The 19,355-nt window shown below is 52.2% G+C and overlaps 1 protein-coding gene across 1 annotated transcript; it reads left to right on the plus strand.

Moving 5' to 3' along the window:
* Positions 1–16,859: 16,859 nt before the first annotated feature.
* Positions 16,860–18,378, plus strand: RAB9B (RAB9B, member RAS oncogene family). Its single transcript, XM_063141684.1, has one exon. The coding sequence runs from the start codon at positions 16,861–16,863 to the stop codon at positions 17,467–17,469; it is 609 nt and encodes a 202-aa protein (XP_062997754.1). The 5' UTR covers position 16,860; the 3' UTR covers positions 17,470–18,378.
* The last annotated feature ends 977 nt before the right edge of the window (positions 18,379–19,355 follow it).

The following is a 19,355-nucleotide window of genomic DNA, read 5'->3' on the forward strand; positions in this document are numbered from 1 at the left end:
TGCTGCCATTTGTGGAGTCGGTTCAGACCTCTGGGAAGCGTGTCCTCTCCGTTCCTTGGCAGCCTAAAGGATGGGAGGGGGGAGGGAAGAGAGAAATGGGGTGGCCCCATCCGCTTCTAGCCTTAGACCTGCTCATCTTGGGTACACAGACCCTGACAGATGGCTCCCTCGGGAACGTGGCTCTTGACAGAAAATGATTCCCTTGCCTGCTGTAGGCCATGCTTCAGGCCCAGCTGGTCTGTTTGGCTGCTGTGTCCTGGCTCCACTTGTGGGGGGACAAAGCTGCAACATACATAGGTGACAAACTGGTTCTTGGGACTTAGAGACACACATAGGCGTAAGCTGGAAGAGGCGATGGTCTTGCCTCTAAAGGTGAGTTTAACTCTGGAAGCTCATTGCTGCAGCATCAAGTGTGGGGATCCGCCATCCTCCCCCACTGGAGGCAGCTGTCCTGTTTGCTGTGACTTGGGTGGTACATCAAGTGCTGAATGAACCGGAGTTTTGAGCATCTTCCCAGGACTTCTTGCTCCACTGCTTTCTCCCGTTACCTTGGGGAAGAGGCAGATCAGGTTTGCAGTGGCTGCTCCCTTACAGGCTTCTGGGGCTTCAGGGGGATGGCCCCTGCCTGTTTGTGCATCTTTCAGGCGCCTCTGACCCCACTCTGCTGCCAGCTGCATCTGGAGGGGAATGCATCTCAGCCATGTGGCTTCCATAGGAGGAGATGCATGTTCTGGGGAATCCCTTGGAGGAGGAGTTTTTGAGGCTCTGGTGCTGTTACTGCATCTCAAGTGGTACCCGAGTGAAGGCTTCAAAGGCTGTGGTTCTTCTGCTGGTTGCGGTATCACTAAGAATATGGCATGTTAAAGTTCACTGCCGCAAAAGATGCCCAAAGGCCCTGATCCTTTTGAAAGGGCCTCTGACAAAATGATGCAGGAGGGTAGGTGAGGTGGGGGTCTCATTGCTAGCATGGTTCCTGCTACCATGGCTCCATAGAGTCCCCACACTCACACCTTTCTGAATCAGTCCATGGCTGAACGGAGGGGCCAGGGAGAGGGCTCTTTATTGCTAACATTCTTTGCCTCTCATCTTCCTGAAGGCCTCTTGAAACTGAAGGAGGCTGGACCAGATAGACCAAGGGTCTCCACCAGCAGTCGGTGCGCACATTTGGAATTCTGAAAGTGTGGGCGCTCGCAAAATGGCTTCTGGGGGCTTGCCCATTCCTAAAATGGCTGCCGTAGTGGGCCTGGCCGCTCACAAAACACTCATTTCCCGGTAGACAAACTGGTGAGACGAAAAGAAAAGTAGCTTACCCCTGAACCCAAATATAAGAACAAGGTAGTGCTGGGGACTGAGCTCCAAAGCACGAAGCCGCTCATGTGCATGCAGCAGTTGCAGTAAAACGTGAGGGTCTGTATTTTTGTTGTTTTTCCTGCGTGTCCGGGGGAAACACTGGGAAAGGACTGAGGTACCCAAATCCTCCTGCCTCTTGCTTCCCCCTGGTATTCTATTGCCCTGTCTATATTGCATTCCATACGGGCGCTTGCACTTTGGGAAGCCTTCTACGTCTGGCGTTTGCAAACAAGAGCTTTGCGGAGTCTGTTGTCTTGTCAGTGGTCCAGTGTCGTCCTCCCTGCTTGGATTGGCTCCAAACGAACTGTGGTTGCTGCTGTGCAAACCTGCTTTGCTAACCGGGGCGTGCGGGTGATGCTAAAAACTGAAGAAAGAGGAAGTGAGTGGAGGAAGTGGAAGAACAGAAGCTGCTGCTTTGAGTAAAACTTCCTCTCTACCTTCATTATGCAAGCCAAGCTCCATTCTGCCTTGCCTTCTTAGGAAGTCCACAACCTGCCATTTGTGCTTGTCAGGAGGAAAAATCCCAACAACAAGTACTTAGAAAGTGAGTTAGACATGGTCCATCAAATCCAGTATGATCGACAGCAGGAATGCAGCAGCTCTTTCATCTCGAGGGCCGCATCACAACTGGAGGAGCTCTCAGGGGCCGCATTGCAGTGGTGGGCGGGGCTGAGGACAAAAGAGGTGTGGCCAGAAACACCCCGCCTTCCTGGCATTTCATTTCAGAATGGGGGGAAATTGCACAGAAGCTTAAAAAAACACCACCACCAAAGCAGAGTATGACCACCTGGGGAAGTCCAGAGGACTGGCAGGAGGCTGCCAGGTGTTCAGAGAGGGGTCTTTCCCAGTTCTACCTGAAGATGCCTCCAACTGAACATGGAACCCTTTGCAGGCAAAACAAATGCTCATGGCCTTGTCCTAAGCGGCCCTTTCAATGTAAGGGGATTTTAAAAATGCAGCATGGTGGACGAGTGGGAAAGAATGCTCGAGAGCCGCCCTATTTTTAGCCGCTCGCACGGGCAAGTCGGAGTGTGTGTGGTATCTTCCATGGGACATTTTGCATGTTCTGTAGTAGCAAGGGCCATGGGGACACTGCTGTGCATCTGTGGTTATGTGCTCATGGAGGTGGAAGTTCGGGCTCTTCCACTTCTGTTGTGATGCTCTCCTGGGTTTTGCATGCAAAATGGTGACACTCCAGGAAGCCAGCTTCTCTCTCCCTCCCTCCCTCCGGGAAGGGAAATGAACTGGCATGTTCAAACCCATCTTGCTGTCTGCCCTAATCTGCGTGAACCTCGAGGAAAGCTCTGGGCAGTACTGAGGAGTAGAACAATCCTTCCAGCTGGACTCTGTAGCCACACACCCAAAGTCGTGACAGGCAGCAGGGGGTGGAGAGACCCCTTGCTAGGTTCCTTCTTCCTCGAGAATGCAAGAGCCATGAGCAATGGAAGCTTGCAAGCCTGAGCTACCTGGGAAAAGGTAGAGTGAGTGACTCAGGCGTAACCGAACAGGCCGCCTCCTGCCCTAAGCCAGTGAGTCAGCCAAGGCCCCAGGGCACACAAGACGGAACAGCGCAAAGACTTTCCCATCAGAAGCAGCAGCCCTGGCGGGCAAGGTCCCAGCACAGCTCCCTGGAGCGGCACTGGCAGGGAATGCAGCAGCCACAGTTATCTTTTGAGAGACAGGAGAAGGATCAGGTGGACAGTTTTCATGGCAAGAGGCGGATCTGTCACACAGTGAGCAAAGCCAAGGGATCCACTCTCCTTTTGCAGCAGCCAGTGGATGGAAAGGCATCGCTTGAACCCCATCCCCTCTCTAGAAAAAGCACACAGACCAGAGCAGTCACCTAGGAGAAGTTGTAGCTGAATGCTACAGTGTCTAGTTCCTCTCATGTGTTGGCTTGATGACAGGTCTCTACAGCACCCAGACAGCTGTTTCCTTCATGCAAATGCACCCACCCCCATGAGTAGACTAACAGGAAAAATGGCCCTTTCTGCTCTTCCAGCAAGTTGAACAATGCCACCATCTCTGCGGAGAGGTGCCGAATAGGTGAAATGGTTCCGCAAACTACCCAGCAAGGCTAGGCTACCCCAAGAAGTACAGCTGTTGTTGTGGACATACAGCCTGGTAATATGGCATCCTTGCATGCCTCTTCCATCACATGTGGGTGCCCCAGCCCCAGAGAGGAAGAAGAAACATGTGCCGGAGATGGGAAGAGCAGGGGAATGTTGCAGCCCAATAGCTGAAAAAACTTGGTCTCTGGAAAGGAAGGGGTGTGTGGTTTCTTGGCCAACAAGGGCAAAGTCATTTTACAAAGCCATCGATTTCAATGTTTATGGCCTTCCCCCTTTTTGAAATGAGCAGCATGCTGCATTGGCTGGGGGTGGGTGGGCTGAGCACCATTATAGCCGAAGGACGAGCATCCTCAGAGAAGCTGCAGCACCTGGAGTCTGTTGCTGGGCTAACACCTGTCTGGCCAGGTGTAAAAAGCCAAGTGTAACAAGAATGTTTTCACTACCCGCCGAAACTCCATCAGGTAAGGGGTTTGTTTCACCACCTCTGGGAAAGAACGCCATACCTGGCCTGGGGTAGTGCCACCACCAAAAAGGCTGTCCCATGGTCCCATCAACCAAACCATCTGTCTTGGCCTATGCCGAATGGGTCCATCCTTCTTGTCCCCAAGAGTTGTACTCCCCCCTCCAACAGATAAGGAGGCCCACAAAATCTAGGTTTGGGCTGGAGCTTTGGGGTCTCTTGTAGATTGTAGACAGAAGGTTACAACAGCTGGGATTGTTTAACTTGGTAAAAGGGAGGCTAAGGGGAGACCTGATGGAGGAGGGCCAAGTTATGCATGGTGTGGAGAATGTGGAAAGGCAGACATTTTTCTCCCTTTCCCATAATACTAGAACCCATGAAGCTGACTGGTGGGAGATAAAAGGAAGGACTTCTTCACACAACACATAGTTAATCTATGGAATTCACTACCACAAGATGTAGTGATGGTCATCCGTTTGGATGGCTTTAGAAAGAGACTGAACAACTTTATGGAGGAGAAGGCTATCAATGGCTACTAGTCGTGATGGCTATGTACTACCTCCAGTATCTAATGAAGCAAGCCTACATGCCCCAGTTGCTGGGGAACATGGGTGGGAAGGTGCTGTTGCACCGTGCCCTGCTTGTGGGTTGCCAATTGCCAGCTGGTCGGCCACTGTGTGAACGGAGTGCTGGACTAGATGGACCCTTGGTCTGATCCAACAGGCCTCTTCTGATGTTCTTATGAATTATTATTATTATTATTATTATTATTATTATTATTATTATTATTATTATTTCTTACCCGCCTCTCCATCCTGATCGAGGCAGGGAACAACAGTAAGTATAAAATACATAAAACACTGATTAAAAACATAGTATACATTGTTAAAATTTCCTAAAAAATATCCTAAAAAATATCCTAAAAAGCATCCTAAAATCCCACTGGATAGGCCTGCTGGAAGAGATCAGTCTTATAGCTTTCTCTATGAAGGACAGAAAGAGGCTGTGGCAAAGTGACCAAGTTCACAAGATGCTGTATGGATACTCCACTTCTGAAATCTCTTCACTGGCTTCCAATTCACTTCAGAATCCAATATAAACTTCTCCTGTTGACCTACAAAGCTTTTCACGGTCTAGCTCCTTCCTATCTCTCGTCTCTCATCTCACACTATCGCCCCGCTTGTGCTCTTCGCTCCTCTGATGCCATGTTTCTCGCCTGCCCAAGGGTCTCTACTTCCCTTGCTCAGCTTCGTCCATTTTTTTCTGCTGCCCCTTATGCCTGGAACGCTCTTCCAGAACATTTGAGAACTACAAGTTCAACCGCAGCTTTTAAAGCTCAGCTAAAAACTTTTCTTTTTCCTAAAGCTTTTAAAACTTGATGTTGTTCTGACTTTATACTGTTAGTTTTACCCTACCCAGTGCCTGTTTACCCTACCCTGTGCCTGTTTGCATTCTCTTCCCCTCCTTATTGTTTTATTATGATTTTATTAGAATGTAAGCCTATGCGGCAGGGTCTTGCTATTTACTGTTTTACTCTGAACAGCACCATGTACATTGATGGTGCTATATAAATAAATAAATAAATAAATAAATAATAATAATAATAATAATAATAATAATAATGGTATCATTCCCTTTTCCCTGGAGATCTTTGGCTACTTATTGCCTGCAAGCTGAGGACACCCAACCCAGAGGGCTCTCAGTTGGCCTCTGGTGCACACGCACACGCACACACACACCAAAGACCCTGAGCTTGTAAGCCCAGGAACCCCCCACCTCCACCACCTTCATTGTCTCCCAGCTCCATCAGCCTCTCCTCTCTTCTATGACACATCCATCCTGCTGCTCAGCCTGAACAGCCACAGGCACAGTGGTGGAAGGGGGGGGGACACATGAGACATGCCGTTCCAGCTCTCTTCCCATAAGCAGAGCAGCTGCTGCTCTTTCGCACCCACCCCACCCAGTGTCAGCAGCAGACGAGCATGATCCAATATTCCGTCAGTACCTGAATATTCAAAGAAAACCCATTGGCCACGCAAGCATCTACACGGGGGAACTTTGGGATGCAGCTTCATTCCAGTGGGGATCATGGAAGTTCTTCATCCTCAACGTTAAAGCACAGGGGGCTCTGCTCCCCCACCCCCCACCCCACCAGACTGCACTGGAAAACTGGGAGAAACTCAGCCTCCACCTCACTTCTGTAAGGCCCCATAAGGACGAAGTGGCCAGCAGTGCCACTGTCCACAGTATGACTGGACACCCCTGAAGCCCGCTGCTGGCATGGTTCGTTTTATCGTATTTTTACCCTGCTCCTCAGCCAAAAAAGGCTTTTGGAGCAGCTTACAATCAATTAGCAAAGAAGACAGTCCCTGCCCTCAGGCTTACAATCTAAAAAGGACACCACACACAAGGAAAAGGAGTTCAGGAGGGAAGAGGGAAAAGAAAAAGAGAAATTAAATCTTCCTGCTCCTGCCCCCTTGCTCTTTGTCCCCACAGAGTCAAGATGTCAGTTAGCCCGGGGGTGGGGGGGTGGGAGAGTCCAACTGGAGCAGGCTCTGATGTTTAAGTCCATAAAGTATGAATAGCCACCAACACTTCAGTGCGGAGGGGGGAACCTATGGCTACCAGAGATTTGGGGAAGAAGGCCAGCTGACTAGGAATAACAGGAGGATGGCAGCCATCATGGCCACAGCCTCCCTCTGCCTGAAGCCTGCCCCATGCATATCGACTCTGGCGCCATTTCCGAAGGTGTGGAAACCCTTCGTGCTTCACAAGGAGATGAGGAGCTGATACGGCTAGAATGTGAACTTCGTCAGGAGGTGACTTGTCAAATTCCTCAAGGCCTGTTGGAACTGGAGGTATTCTGAAATGCAGCTGGAGGAGGTGCAGAAGAGACCATGGGAATACGGATCCCCTGGGCTTTGTGTGGGGCGCCGAAGAGGCATGGTCGGGGCAGGGGCACCTTCCGTCAGCCAGTATTCTTCCAGTATTCTTGGCCCGCTTTCACCTCAATCTCTTCTTCCATGGGTGGGGGAAAGTGAACTTGCAAGTCAGGAAATACTGATGGCAATCATATTCAGGGGACCTCAATGATTCTCACCCCCCCCCCCCATATATATATTGTGTTCAGAGGAGGGCAACCAGGATGATCAGGGGTCTGGAAACAAAGCCCTATGAAGAGAGACTGAAAGAACTGGGCATGTTTAGCCTGGAGAAGAGAAGACTGAGGGGAGACATGATAGCACTCTTCAAATACTTAAAAGGTTGTCACACAGAGGAGCGCCAGGATCTCTTCTCGATCCTCCCAGAGTGCAGGACATGGAATAACGGGCTCAAGTTAAAGGAAGCCAGATTCCAGCTGGACATCAGGAAAAACTTCCTGACTGTTAGAGCAGTATGACAATTGAACCAGTTACCTAGGGAGGTTGTGGGCTCTCCCACATGAGAGTCATTCAAGAGGCAGCTGGACAACCATCTGTCAGGGATGCTTTAGGGTGGATTCCTGCATTGAGCAGGGAGTTGGACTCGATGGCCTTGTAGGCCCCTTCCACCTCTGCTATTCTATGATTCTATGATATTTTCCCTTAGGAACAAGGCAGACCATTACTAGGTGGGGCTGTGGCTTAGTGGTAGAGCGCATGCTTTAGTCCTAGGTTCAATCCCAACCACCTGCAGTTCAAGGATCTCAGGTGATGGGGAACATTTCCATTCTGCCCAAGACCTTGGAGAGACCCTGTCGGTCGGCTCTGACAGTCCTGGACTCGGGGTGCAAATCGCCTGAGCGACGTTCGCCACCATATTGCAGAGAAGAGGCTACGAGACGGCAAGTTGCTTGCTTGGTTCAAGGCAGTGGAGGTGGGATTTTCATGGGGGGGGTGGGGCTTGACAGCTCATACCTGATGCTCGTCACCACCACCTGCTTCTTGTTCATTTTGACTGACAAATGAGGCTAAGAAAGCGTGGTGATACCAACTTTCTGTCCCTTAGGTATGTCTACTGTTTGTATATCTAGTGAGTGCGGAATGTTTGACTGAGTGGGTGTGGCTGATGATGTGGTGAGAGAGGGAGAGGGAGGAGTATAAATAAGTTGGCTGAAGGGATTGTGGGTCAGTTAGGATTTGTTTAGTTTGGAGTGTCCAGTGGTGTGGAGAGTGAATGGAGATAAGATTTTAAGAGACTTAAGATTGCTGTTTTGATTAGCACTAGTAGATTAAGCAGGTTAACTTGCATTTAAAGTAACGAAGATCTGTTAAACAAAAATAAACGTTTTGTTTTGTTACGTCAAACCACGTGTCTGCTTGGCTTTATCACCTGCTCTACAGTTAGTGTCATAAACACCTTATATAACTTTTAGCTAATTACATACACAGTAAAACCTTTCCAGATTCTAGCCTTTACCCTCTCATATGAGGAAAAGGTGGTGTTTTACCCTACCCTCAGTTTGTTCAAGTGGTAGTGCTGGGCTTGAGAAGGGTGTGCTAGGCAAGGCCTGTATAAGGCTGATGCCGTCGCAGAAAACATGACTGTTCTGAGCCAATTTAGGCTTGAGGGGATTAAATGCTATTGTCCCACCCTGAAAGAAGGGGAGAACCAAGCTGGGTCAGACCAAGGATCCATCTAATCCAGCACTCAGTTCACACTGGCCAACCAGCTATCGACTAGGGATTTAGGTTTATTGCCTTGGATACTGGAGTTAGCACACAACCATCATGGCTAGTAGCCATTGATAGCCTTTGCGCACCACCACCTCACACACAAGGCTTTGACGCGCACACCTGCCTCAGGCTAAGCACCAACACTTAAATACCTGAGGAAAGGGTAAAAAGAAAAGTATAACCTTTCCCTATTAGCAGAGGGGAAAGGTAAGGAGATTTGGAAAAGGCTTTTCTGTGAATATAGCTGGCTGAAGGTTTAATGTAATGTGTTTATTTATGAGCCAATAGAGCAGGAGACACAGCCAAACAGACACATGGTTTTTTGGTAGCAAAATAAAGAAAATGTTTATTGTTGTTTACAGTTCTTAGTTCCTTCAAATTCTATTCTACTCCTGCCTATTCTTAAGAATACTGGTAGAAACAAATCAAATAATAACAATCCTTAGTCCCTATGATCTTATTTTCACCCACTCCTCACACAACTCCTGACAAGAAATCACATCTACCCTCCAAACCCAATCACCAACCGAATCCCTCAGACCACTGAGCTCCCCCATATATACACTCCTTCCCCCCTTTCTGCAGTATTTATTTATTTAAGGATTTTTATGCCGCCATTCAGCCAAAAAAGGCTCTCACGGCAGCTTACAAAAGTATTTCTTGACAGTCCCTGCCCACAGGCTTACAATCTAAAAGACATGACACAAAAGGAAAGGGGATTGGGAGGGAGGAGGAGGAGGAGGGGGAAAAGGAAAGCAAATTCAGGCACTACAATCTTAGTTGCAAAGTTCAGCAGTTACAGTTGACAGCAGGAGGGAGGGGGCTCTCAGCTGGAGCTGGACCCAGGCATGGTGGAGAGGTGCCTGGCTGCTGCTTCCTCCCTCACTGGTGGCCTCTGCAGAGACAGTTGGTAGCAGGAGGGAGGGGGCTCTCAGCTGGAGCTGGACCCAGGCATGATGGAGAGGTGCCTGGCTGCTGCTTCCTCCCTCACTGGTGGCCTCTGCAGAGACAGTTGACAGCAGGAGGGAGGGGGCTCTCAGCTGGAGCTGGACCCAGGCACGATGGAGAGGTGCCTGGCTGCTGCTTCCTCCCTCACTGGTGGCCTCTGCAGAGACAGTTGACAGTAGGAGGGAGGGGGCTCTCAGCTGGAGCTGGACCCAGGCATGATGGAGAGGTGCCTGGCTGCTGCTTCCTCCCTCACTGGTGGCCTCTGCAGTGTAACCAGCCACACCCACTCAGTCCAACATTCTGCACTCTGTAGACATACTCATTCAGACATACCTAAGGGAATAGAAATGTGGGTAACGCCACAGCCTTCTCCTCCAGGAATTTATCCAACCCCCTTTTGAAGCCATCCAAATTGGTGGCCATTACTAGATCTTATGGTAGTGAGTTCCATTGAATCAACTGCTGCCGCAACCACCACCACCACCACTCCTGGATTGACTCCTGGGACGTAAATTGTTGATATCTGCGCAGCGCTTATCTTATCAGGTGCTTTTCCGAAGCACTCAACGCTGTTGGCAGGCTTATCGTGGCAAAACAGGGAGGTGGCTTTGAGCAAACAATCATGGAATGAATTTGAGCTGGGAGGAAGAGGAGGAGGAGAAGATGCCCCCTTGGCTGGGAGTTATTGTGCCCCAAACAATGTTAATCCCATCCACCCACCACCTACCGGTTGGCAATACTTGAACAGCCACCACATACGGCTACAGCACGTTCACCCAGCACATGGCAATGTGCTTTGGCAATCCAGGAAATGTGCTGCCCTCCTTCACAAATGCACAGCCTGGCAAGCAAGTATGAGAAAAGGTCCCAGCACAGGCAAGTGCTTGCCAGGGTTTCATAGAATCATAGAATAGCAGAGTTGGAAGGGGTCTACAAGGCCATCTAGTCCAACCCCCTGCTCAATGCAGGAATCCACCCTAAAGCATCCCTGACAGATGGTTGTCCATCTCCTGACAGATGGTTGACCTCTCGCCAAGGACTCTCTTAGACCTTCAAACTTTGGGTGAAAGGTTTTGCCATCTGAGCAGGGTGAAGGGGCAGGTCCCCCTCTTTAATGAGCAGAAGGGGAGCCTCTCCCCTGCACGGGCAGCCAGGCCTGGGCTTTCTCCAGCTTTGAGGATTCTTCCTCCCAGCCCAGCTTCTGCCTTCCTCCCTTACTCCTGGGGATGCTCACTTCTCCCCTCCAAGGCTGACCGACTGCGCTGACTCGGCATCTTGGGCAGATCCCAGGAGGAGCCATTGTTGCCATTTTGCACATTCTGGAGATTCCAAGACACACACACACACACACACCCCATCACAGCCGTGACAAATGCAAAAATAGCAGGGCACGTTCTTCATCCATGGCCCCTCAAGGCAGTGTTCTTTGACTCTTCTCTTCTGAGGCAGGAAGGAAGGAGCAAAGGAACTGACTGGAGGGGGTGCAGCAGTGGGGTGAGTGGGGGGAACCTCCTTGACTTTCTGCCCTGCATGAAAAGAGGGTGCCGGGGAGCCACAAGTCCACCTCTGATGAATGTGCCGAGCCTTGTGGATTAGAACTAGTCCAGGCAAGTCTCTGGGGAATTTCCAGACAATTACAAAGCCTATAAAGGGCCCTTAGCATGGTACTCACAGTGATCCCAAGCCAGAAGCAAGCACACACGTTAGCCACAGACTAAAAGAAGCAAAAAAGAAAAGGAGAGGGGAAAGTTTCTTGGGGGACTATTTTGGTTTTGTTCTGTTCCAAGGGCTGAGTGAGCAGGAAGGAGGCAGGCAGACACCTACATGCACACACACAGAGAAGCCTGTCTCTTAAGTCCTTAGAAAACTAATAATTTCTATTTTTTTTTAAAAAAACTTAGTGCCAATTCCTAGGGGTGGAGGAGAGATGTTCATTATTGACGTCTCAGGCACTAGCCAATTGCTGCCCGTAACACCTGGGCAACTACCGTCCACCTAAGTGCCCACAAATGCAGATTTGTTTGCGGGGGTGAGGATACCATGTTCCCAGCGTCTCATGTGAATGCTTTCAGTGCTCAGCACTCCCCACTTGGTGCTTATTGGCGACATCAATCCACGGCCGGCCGGGACAAAAGGTGTTTGTTTTGTAGGCGTGTGTTTCAGCCAAGAAACCTTTGCTTTATTCTTTATGCCTTGGCATCTCTCCCTCTCCCCGCCACCCATGAGAGGTCAGGAGAACTGAGGGCACTTCCCGAGGCAGGAACAAACAGAACCAACAGGTCAGGGCTGGGCTGGGCTGGTATAAACGAGCAGGAAGGCTGGGAACCAGGAGCTGCTGGCAGGAAGACAGGGCCTCCTCCTTCTCCTCCTTCTCCAGCCATGTGGCGTCCACTGCATCCCCCTGCATGATGTTCCCACGTGCAAATGAATGCTGGGGGCAGAGAGACCTCATTGCCCCTCTTGCACCTTCTTCTTCTTCTTCTTATTATTTATTTATATAGCACCATCAAGGTACATGGTGCTGTACAGAGTAAAACAGTAAATAGCAAGACCCTGCCGCATAGGCTTACATTCTAATAAAACCATAATAAAACAATAAGGAGGGGAAGAGAATGCAAACAGGCACTGGGTAGGGTAAAACTAACAGTATAAAGTCAGAACAAAATCAAGTGCTCTCTGTGCTCTCAGCAGCACCCAGCTTTGCCCTTGAAGCCCCCCCCCCCCCCAGACAAAGAACTTCCACACTTGGGACTCTACCAGGCTGGAAGTGCAGTTATGAAGTGCCCCCGTCCACCCCCAATTAGTTGGTGGGTCACCCTCTGTTCTCTTCCATTGTGCTGCCGGTAGCGCACCCGGCCTGCTTTGCAAGACCAAAACATCCCACTGCCTGTATTCCAACATTTGTGCGGTCAAAGTTTCCTGGCACAGCCTCTCAACGTGTTTGCTTTTGCTCCCAAAGTCAAACTGCAGGAGTCAACACAAGATCCGTGTGGCTGGGGGTCCACCTCCAGCTGCCCCCCCCCCCCCTTGAGCCAAAGGAGAATTCAGCAGCTGCGGAGAAGCACCAGGTGACTTCCTCAATCCCCAGGTGAATTCTGGGGACCCATGTGCCACCAGGGCCCTGATACAGAACCAGCCTCCACGTTCCTTCCCTCCCTCCCTTCCTCCCTTCTGGTTTAGGGGCTTAGAGGAGCCGCCAGAACTGCATCAGAAACGCATCTCGGCGTTTCTTTCATGTAACGCAATTATTTGCTTGCATATGCCAGTTTCCAATGAACAATGAATGCCGCTAACGAAGATAATAATATAACTATAAAAGTGCAATAAAAATATAAATCTCCAGTCGGCAGTTAAATTAGATAGAACTGCCCCAACTGGATCCGCCTCAGGGAAAGGCTGCAGCGAGAGGCGGGTCTAGACTCGAGCAGATGTCTAAAGATCGGGTCCATCTAAGGTCAAGAAAAGGGCGCCGTCGAAGGCGGCGGCGCTGCTGCCACACTCAAGGCTGCCTGGCGGCTTCCTCTGGCGGCGCACCCCGGCAGAAGCGCCCCTTCCCAGGACCGCGCATTTACACCTGGCCAGCCGGAAACGCTCCGAATACAAAGACACGCAGCCCCTGCGATCTGGCTTTCTTCCCAACGCCCTTCCGCGGAGACGACGAAGAGCCCGGTTGGAGCCGGAAGCCGACAGTGTCGGACAGAAAGCGCGCGCGCAGGCAGGCAGATGAGTTGCGTTTTTCTTTGCGCCTGCCAGTGGGGAGGGCAGAACGCGAACGCGCGCAGAGCTCGGCCTCTCTCACTTGGTAGCAAGCCCCATCGGACACAGTGGGACTGTGTTCCGAGTAGTGTGCCTCCGTAATCTGCACTGTCGAGGCTTTGGCGGGGGGCGTGTCTCAGTCCTTGACCTCACTCGTCTAAACGCCCCAAAGGCCGGCCAACAGATCCGAGTCCTCTCGCCTGGGATCTTGCCAACCGGGGCCCGTCCCCCGTCTAATCCTAGCTGCCCCACGGTCCCCCACCCCCCGCCCTGGCTGGCAGGAAGGCTGTCACTGTTCTGCCACCCAGCCCACCATCGCCCCAAGCTGGACGCTTCAGGGCCGGGGGGCTGCTCCCCACGCAGAAAAGTCTCCGCACCTGCTGGGGCTGACAGGGGGGGGGGGCTGGCCTGGCCGAGGGTCTCTCTGATTGGCCGCAGCAGCAGCAGCAGCCGGGAGACGACGCCGGGGCACGCCTGGGTCCCCGCATGCTGCGGGCGCATGCGCGCTGGGGTCGCGCTCTCTCGGGTCCGCCTGGGCTCCAGCTGCCGCCGCCGCCGCCGCCGCCGCTTTCATCTCTCGGGGAGAGGGGACACACCGAGCCGGAGGGAGCCGCGCGTTCGAGACCCACCCGGGGAACTCGCCGGCCCGCAGGTGCGCTGCGCGAGGCCATGAATCGGGATGGGCAAGGCGGAGAAAGGGCGCTGCGTGCCCGCCTGCCCGCTTCGCTCCCTCGGGATGCTTCCACCGCAGCCCCCGTTTCTCTCTGCAGGAGCAAGGCCCCCGAGCGCCGCCGCCGCCGCCGCCGCCGCCGCCAGAACAGCAGCCGCAGCTCCTTGGGCATCGAGGGGCCCCGATCCCTCGCCCTGTCCCTGCTGTTCCTTGCTTTGGCAGCCGCCCTGGGCGTGATCACGATGGGATCCGGCCCCCTTCTGTTTCTTGGGTTTTCTCTCGGGGAAAACAGAGGCGCCCCGTGGGGGAGGGGGGGTCGTGGCAATCCCGACCAGCCCGTTAGAACCAGCCATGCCCTGGAGGGCAGGGGTTGCTTGGCGTTCTGAGAGCCCAGTGGACATCCAGAGGAAAAAGGGGGGGTGTTATGAGAGGGTCTTGGGGGTGGTGGTGGAGGGTCTTGAGGGGCTCCCACAAAAAGCTGACCACCCCTGCCTTCCCTTTCAGGGCCTGGGATGCTTATGGGCCTGGCTGACCTGGAGGTGGACGGCCTCCCTCCACAGGACAGGTACGCTGACTGCAGCCACCACCGGTCCTCTGCTCTGACCTCTGTGCTCCCCGTAGTCATGCGCCGCATCACACACATCCATGCCCAGTTTGTGCATCCAGCACAGCAGCTGCTCCTCCTCGGGTCCAAATTTGAAATCGCAAACATGGTTTGTTTGCGCAAGCCTCCATTGGAAGAGTGTAGGTGCCTTCCCCCACCCTGCTGCCACTCGTCATTCCTTCCAGTTGCTGGAGAGGGCGAGCAGGAAGGTGCCCTTGCACTTATGCTTTGCTTGTAGGGCTTCCCGTGGGGGCAGCCGGTTGACCACTGTGGGAACAGAAGACTGGGCTACGTAAGAACACCGGAAGAGCTGTGCTGGGACCGACCCAAGGGGACCTCTTTAGCCCAGCCTTCTGCCCCCCCCACAATAGCCAGCCAGCTTCCCAGAAGCACAATTTTTCTGCTCTCCCACTTGTGTGCCCCAGCAGTGACTAGTACACACAAAAATCGGGGAGAGAAGTCTGAGGATGCTATAGACAACTTGATTGTGGAAAAGCCAGGTGTGTTTTGGTCTCTTGCTTTTTGTTAGGCCTTCCTCAAGGGGCTATAACAATGTCTGCGGCAATTATTTACAACAGATTGTCTTGTGTTTCTAGTCGCCAGTGTATAAACACAAACCAATCGGTTGCAAATAATTTCTGCAAAAAGCAAAAGGCCAAAACGCACCTGGCTTTTCCACAATAAATGTGTCTATAGCATCCTCAGACTTCTCTCCCTGATTTTTGTGTTCATCTTGGATGGTCACCTGCCTTTCACCACCATTGTGACTAGTAGCCATTGATGGCTTTATCCTAGAATCCTAGAATAGTAGAGTTGGAAGGGGCCTATAAGGCCACTGAGTCCAACCCCCTGCTCAATGCAGGAATCCACCTTAAAACATACCTGACAGGTGGTTGTCTAGCTGCCTCTTGAATGAATGCCTCCAGTGTGGGAGAGCCCACAACCTCCCTAGGCATCTGGTTCCATTGTCGTACTGCTCTAACAGCCAGGAAGTTTTTCCTGATGTCCAGCTGGAATCTGACTTCCTGTAACTTGAGCCTGTTATTCCGTGTCTTGCACTCTGAGATGATTGAGAAGTCCTCCGTGAATGGCTTTTGGTAGAGCCCTTTGGTCTGGTCCAGCAGGGCTCTTCTCCTGTTCTTATATTTAATGGTGAGCATATAGAAAGACCCCAGGAGGACCTAGCAGCTGTTTTGGATCAAGGGTGCACCTGATCCAACACACTGTTTCCCACGTTGCCAACCAGATGCTCCTGGGAAGTCCACAAGCAGAGGGCAGCAGGCAAAGGCTGTCCCAGCAGCTGGTCTTCAGGGGCCTTGGTGGTCTCAGAATATGGTAGGCTCCACTTAGCTATCACAGATGACAATCACTGATAGGACTTCCTCCTCTGCCACTGCCTCCTCTACGTTGAATTTGTCTCGTCCCCCTTCAGCACTAGTGACCATCATTGCCCCATCTTGTGGCAGCCGTAACTCAACATGGATAGAGAAACATTTTTCTCCCTCTCATAATACTAGAACCCGGGATCACACCGTGTAGCTGATTTGTGGGAGATTCAGGACAGAGAAAAGGAAGGACTTCTTCACACAGCGCATAGTTAAACTATGGAATTTGCTAGCACCAGATGTGGTTACGGCCAACAATTTAGATGGCTTTAAAAGGGGGTTGGATAAATTCCTGGAGGAGAAGGCTATCAGTGGCTACTAGTCCTAATGGCTAAGTGCAACCAGTAAGCCTATATACACCAGTTGCTGGGGAACATGGGTGGGAGGGCACTGTTGCACCGTGTCCTGGTTGTGGGTTCCTGGTCCACAGCTGGTTGGCCACTGTGTGAACAGAATGCTGGACTAGATGGACCCTTGGTGTGATCCAGCAGGGCTCTTCTGATGTTCTAACATGCATACAAGAGGTTCAGCCATATTATTATTATTATTATTATTATTATTATTATTATTATTATTAATTTATATAGCACCATCAATATACATGGTGCTGTACAGAGTAAAACAATAAATAGCAAGACCCTGCCGCAAAGGCTTACATTCTAATAAAATCATAATAAAACAATAAGGAGGGGAAGAGAATGCACCAAACAGGCAGTATAAAAGTCAGAACAAAATCAAGTTTTAAAAGCTTTAGGAAAAAGAAAACTTTTTAGGCAGACTTGGAGATTGGTGTTGCAGGCCTGCTGGCTCTTCCTCTTCCAGCCGCCTGCCCCCTGCCCTTGTGTCTCCTCCACCAGAAAGAAGAAGTGGGAGCCTGCCCATGCGTGGCCTGCAGTTGACGCTGTCTTCCTGCTCACGCTCTGTGCTTGCCTTGTTCTAGGCTGTGCCGCCACCGCCGCCATGAGTGGGAAATCGCTGCTGCTGAAAGTCATCCTCCTAGGAGATGGTGGCGTTGGGAAGAGCTCCCTCATGAACCGCTACGTCACCAACAAGTTTGACTCGCAGGCCTTCCACACCATTGGGGTGGAGTTCCTCAACCGAGACCTGGAGGTGGACGGGCGCTTTGTGACCCTCCAGATCTGGGACACAGCGGGGCAGGAGCGCTTCAAGAGCCTCCGGACCCCCTTCTACCGGGGAGCGGACTGCTGCCTGCTGACCTTCAGCGTCGATGACCGGCAGAGCTTTGAGAACCTGAGCCACTGGCAGAAGGAGTTTGTCTGCTACGCCAATGTGAAGGATCCCGACCACTTCCCCTTCGTGGTCCTGGGCAACAAGGTGGACAAGCTAGAGAGGCAGGTGGCCACTGAAGAGGCCCAGGCTTGGTGCATGGAGCACGGCAACTACCCGTACCTGGAGACGAGCGCCAAGGACGACACGAACGTGGCAGTGGCCTTTGAGGAAGCCGTCCGGCAAGTCCTAGCCGTGGAGGAGCACATGGAGCACTGCGTGCTCGGCCACACCATCGACCTACGCACCAGTTCCAAGGCAGGGGGCTCCTCCTGTTGTTGAGAGCAGCCCAGTCATGGAACTAGAGGGCCGGAACTGGCCACCCAAAAGGGGAGGTGCAGAAGGTGGCCCAAAAGGCTCAGGGCGCTGGAGGTAGCCGTTCCTCCACCGTAGCGTTCCCAACAATCAATTGAGTGAAGCACCAAGCCTCCCAGAGTTATAGGGACATGGGAAGATGCTGCCGGGTCAGACTCCTTGTCTGTCTGGCCCAAGAGGGTCACCTCCCACTGGCAGCAGCTCTCCAGGGTTTCAGGCAGAGAAAGGCTTCTTTCCCGTCATCTGCTACCCAATCCCCGTAGCTGTAAAGATGCTGAGGATTGGACTGGGAGCCTTTGGCCTGCAAAGCAGGTGCTCTACCATGGAACTGTGGCCCCTTCATAAGGCGGGTGGCCAGAGCTGAAGTTTGCATCAAGAGCTGTGGGTGCCACCATGAACTGGCAACGTGTCTTGAAGCCCTCTGCTCCAGCTGCCCTGCAGAATGGTCCTGTCAAAGCAAACAGGGTTGGCGGGGACTTTTAGGAGGGCAAAAAGTGAGCCAAGCCAGAATCTCCACCACCCCCTGCCCCGTCTTGATGAGCTTTGGGGGAGCCAAGCACTGGAGTGCGCTACTGCTCTTTTGACCACCTGCCCTTCTCTTTGCTCCTCCTGTGCCCATGATTGCTGCTCCTGCTCAACTCCCTTTGGGTGTTTAGGTTTTACAAAAGTCTCTTGGGTCCAGAGGAGCTCCGTCTCTGATGGGAGGAGCCTGTGGAGGTTTGGGAGAGGAGGGGACTGGAAGGGAAGGCCACTGGACAGGGGAGAGCCCCACATCGGCTGGGTCTGAAAGGGCACTCAGGCCCTGCTTATCATAGAATAGCAGAGTTGGAAGGGGCCTACAAGGCCATCGAGTCCGACCCCCTGCTCAATGCAGGAATCCACCCTAAAGCATCCCTGACAGATGGTTGTCCAGCTGCCTCTTGAAGGCCTCTAGTGTGGGAGAGCCCACCACCTCCCTAGGTCATTGGTTCCATTGTCGTACTGCTCTAACAGTCAGGAAGTTTTTCCTGATGTCCAGCCGGAATCTGACTTCCTTTAACTTGAGCCCGTTATTCCGTGTCCTGCACTCTGGGAGGATCGAGAAGAGATCCTGGCCCTCCTCTGTGTGACAACCTTTTAAGTATTTGAAGAGTGCTATCATGTCTCCCCTCTCTCTTCCAGGGGAGAGCAGAAGGCAGGGTGGCGGGGATGACTGTGAGTACAGTTGCTTGTAATCTGGCAGTGTTTGAGTGGACAGGGCAGAGAGAGGCAAAGACCCCCTTTCAATTTTCTGCTTTTGCTCTCTGCCCTGTTGTGGGATGCACCATCTTTGGCACAAACAGCAAGCCACGCCCACATGGCCCATGCTCTGGTCCTTTGGAGACTCAGAAGCTGCAGGGTGTGTGTGTGTTACATGTGTGAACACTGCAGCCCGGCTTGGTCACTCCTGCCCCCTGGGGCAAGAGGAGCCCCCCTTCCTTCCTCCGTCCTCAGCTGTGCTGCCTGTCTCCTGAATGGCCCCACTGGAGCGAAGGGCTGTCTTACAAGGGTTTCTGCTTCACAGTCAAATGCTTGTGGCAAGAAATGGGTGAGACCCACCCGGTTGCACCTTGAGCCGCTCTCTCCGTGCTCATTTTCAGATTCCTGATCTCTGATGTGAATGTCAGCAATGGGACACTTCGATGGCCCCACTGTGGCGGAGGGTTTTTTTGCATTCAAAACCTGGGCCTTTAGCTTCAGTTTGGCTGCTGTGGCTCAGGACATGCTTGTAGTTCCCCCAAAGGTCACCCAGCAACAGGGAGGCCTAACTGACTTCGTCAGGGAAAAGGTGGGGCAGCATTTAAACATTGTCCAAGACCTGCTGGTCTTGGCCA

The sequence above is a fragment of the Elgaria multicarinata genome, chromosome 15, assembly GCF_023053635.1.
Source record: "Elgaria multicarinata webbii isolate HBS135686 ecotype San Diego chromosome 15, rElgMul1.1.pri, whole genome shotgun sequence".
NCBI lineage: Eukaryota > Metazoa > Chordata > Lepidosauria > Squamata > Anguidae > Elgaria > Elgaria multicarinata.

Bases quoted from the DNA above. Each gene is read 5' to 3' on its own strand.
- RAB9B (XM_063141684.1), top strand. From the start codon at position 16,861: ATGAGTGGGAAATCGCTGCTGCTGAAAGTCATCCTCCTAGGAGATGGT.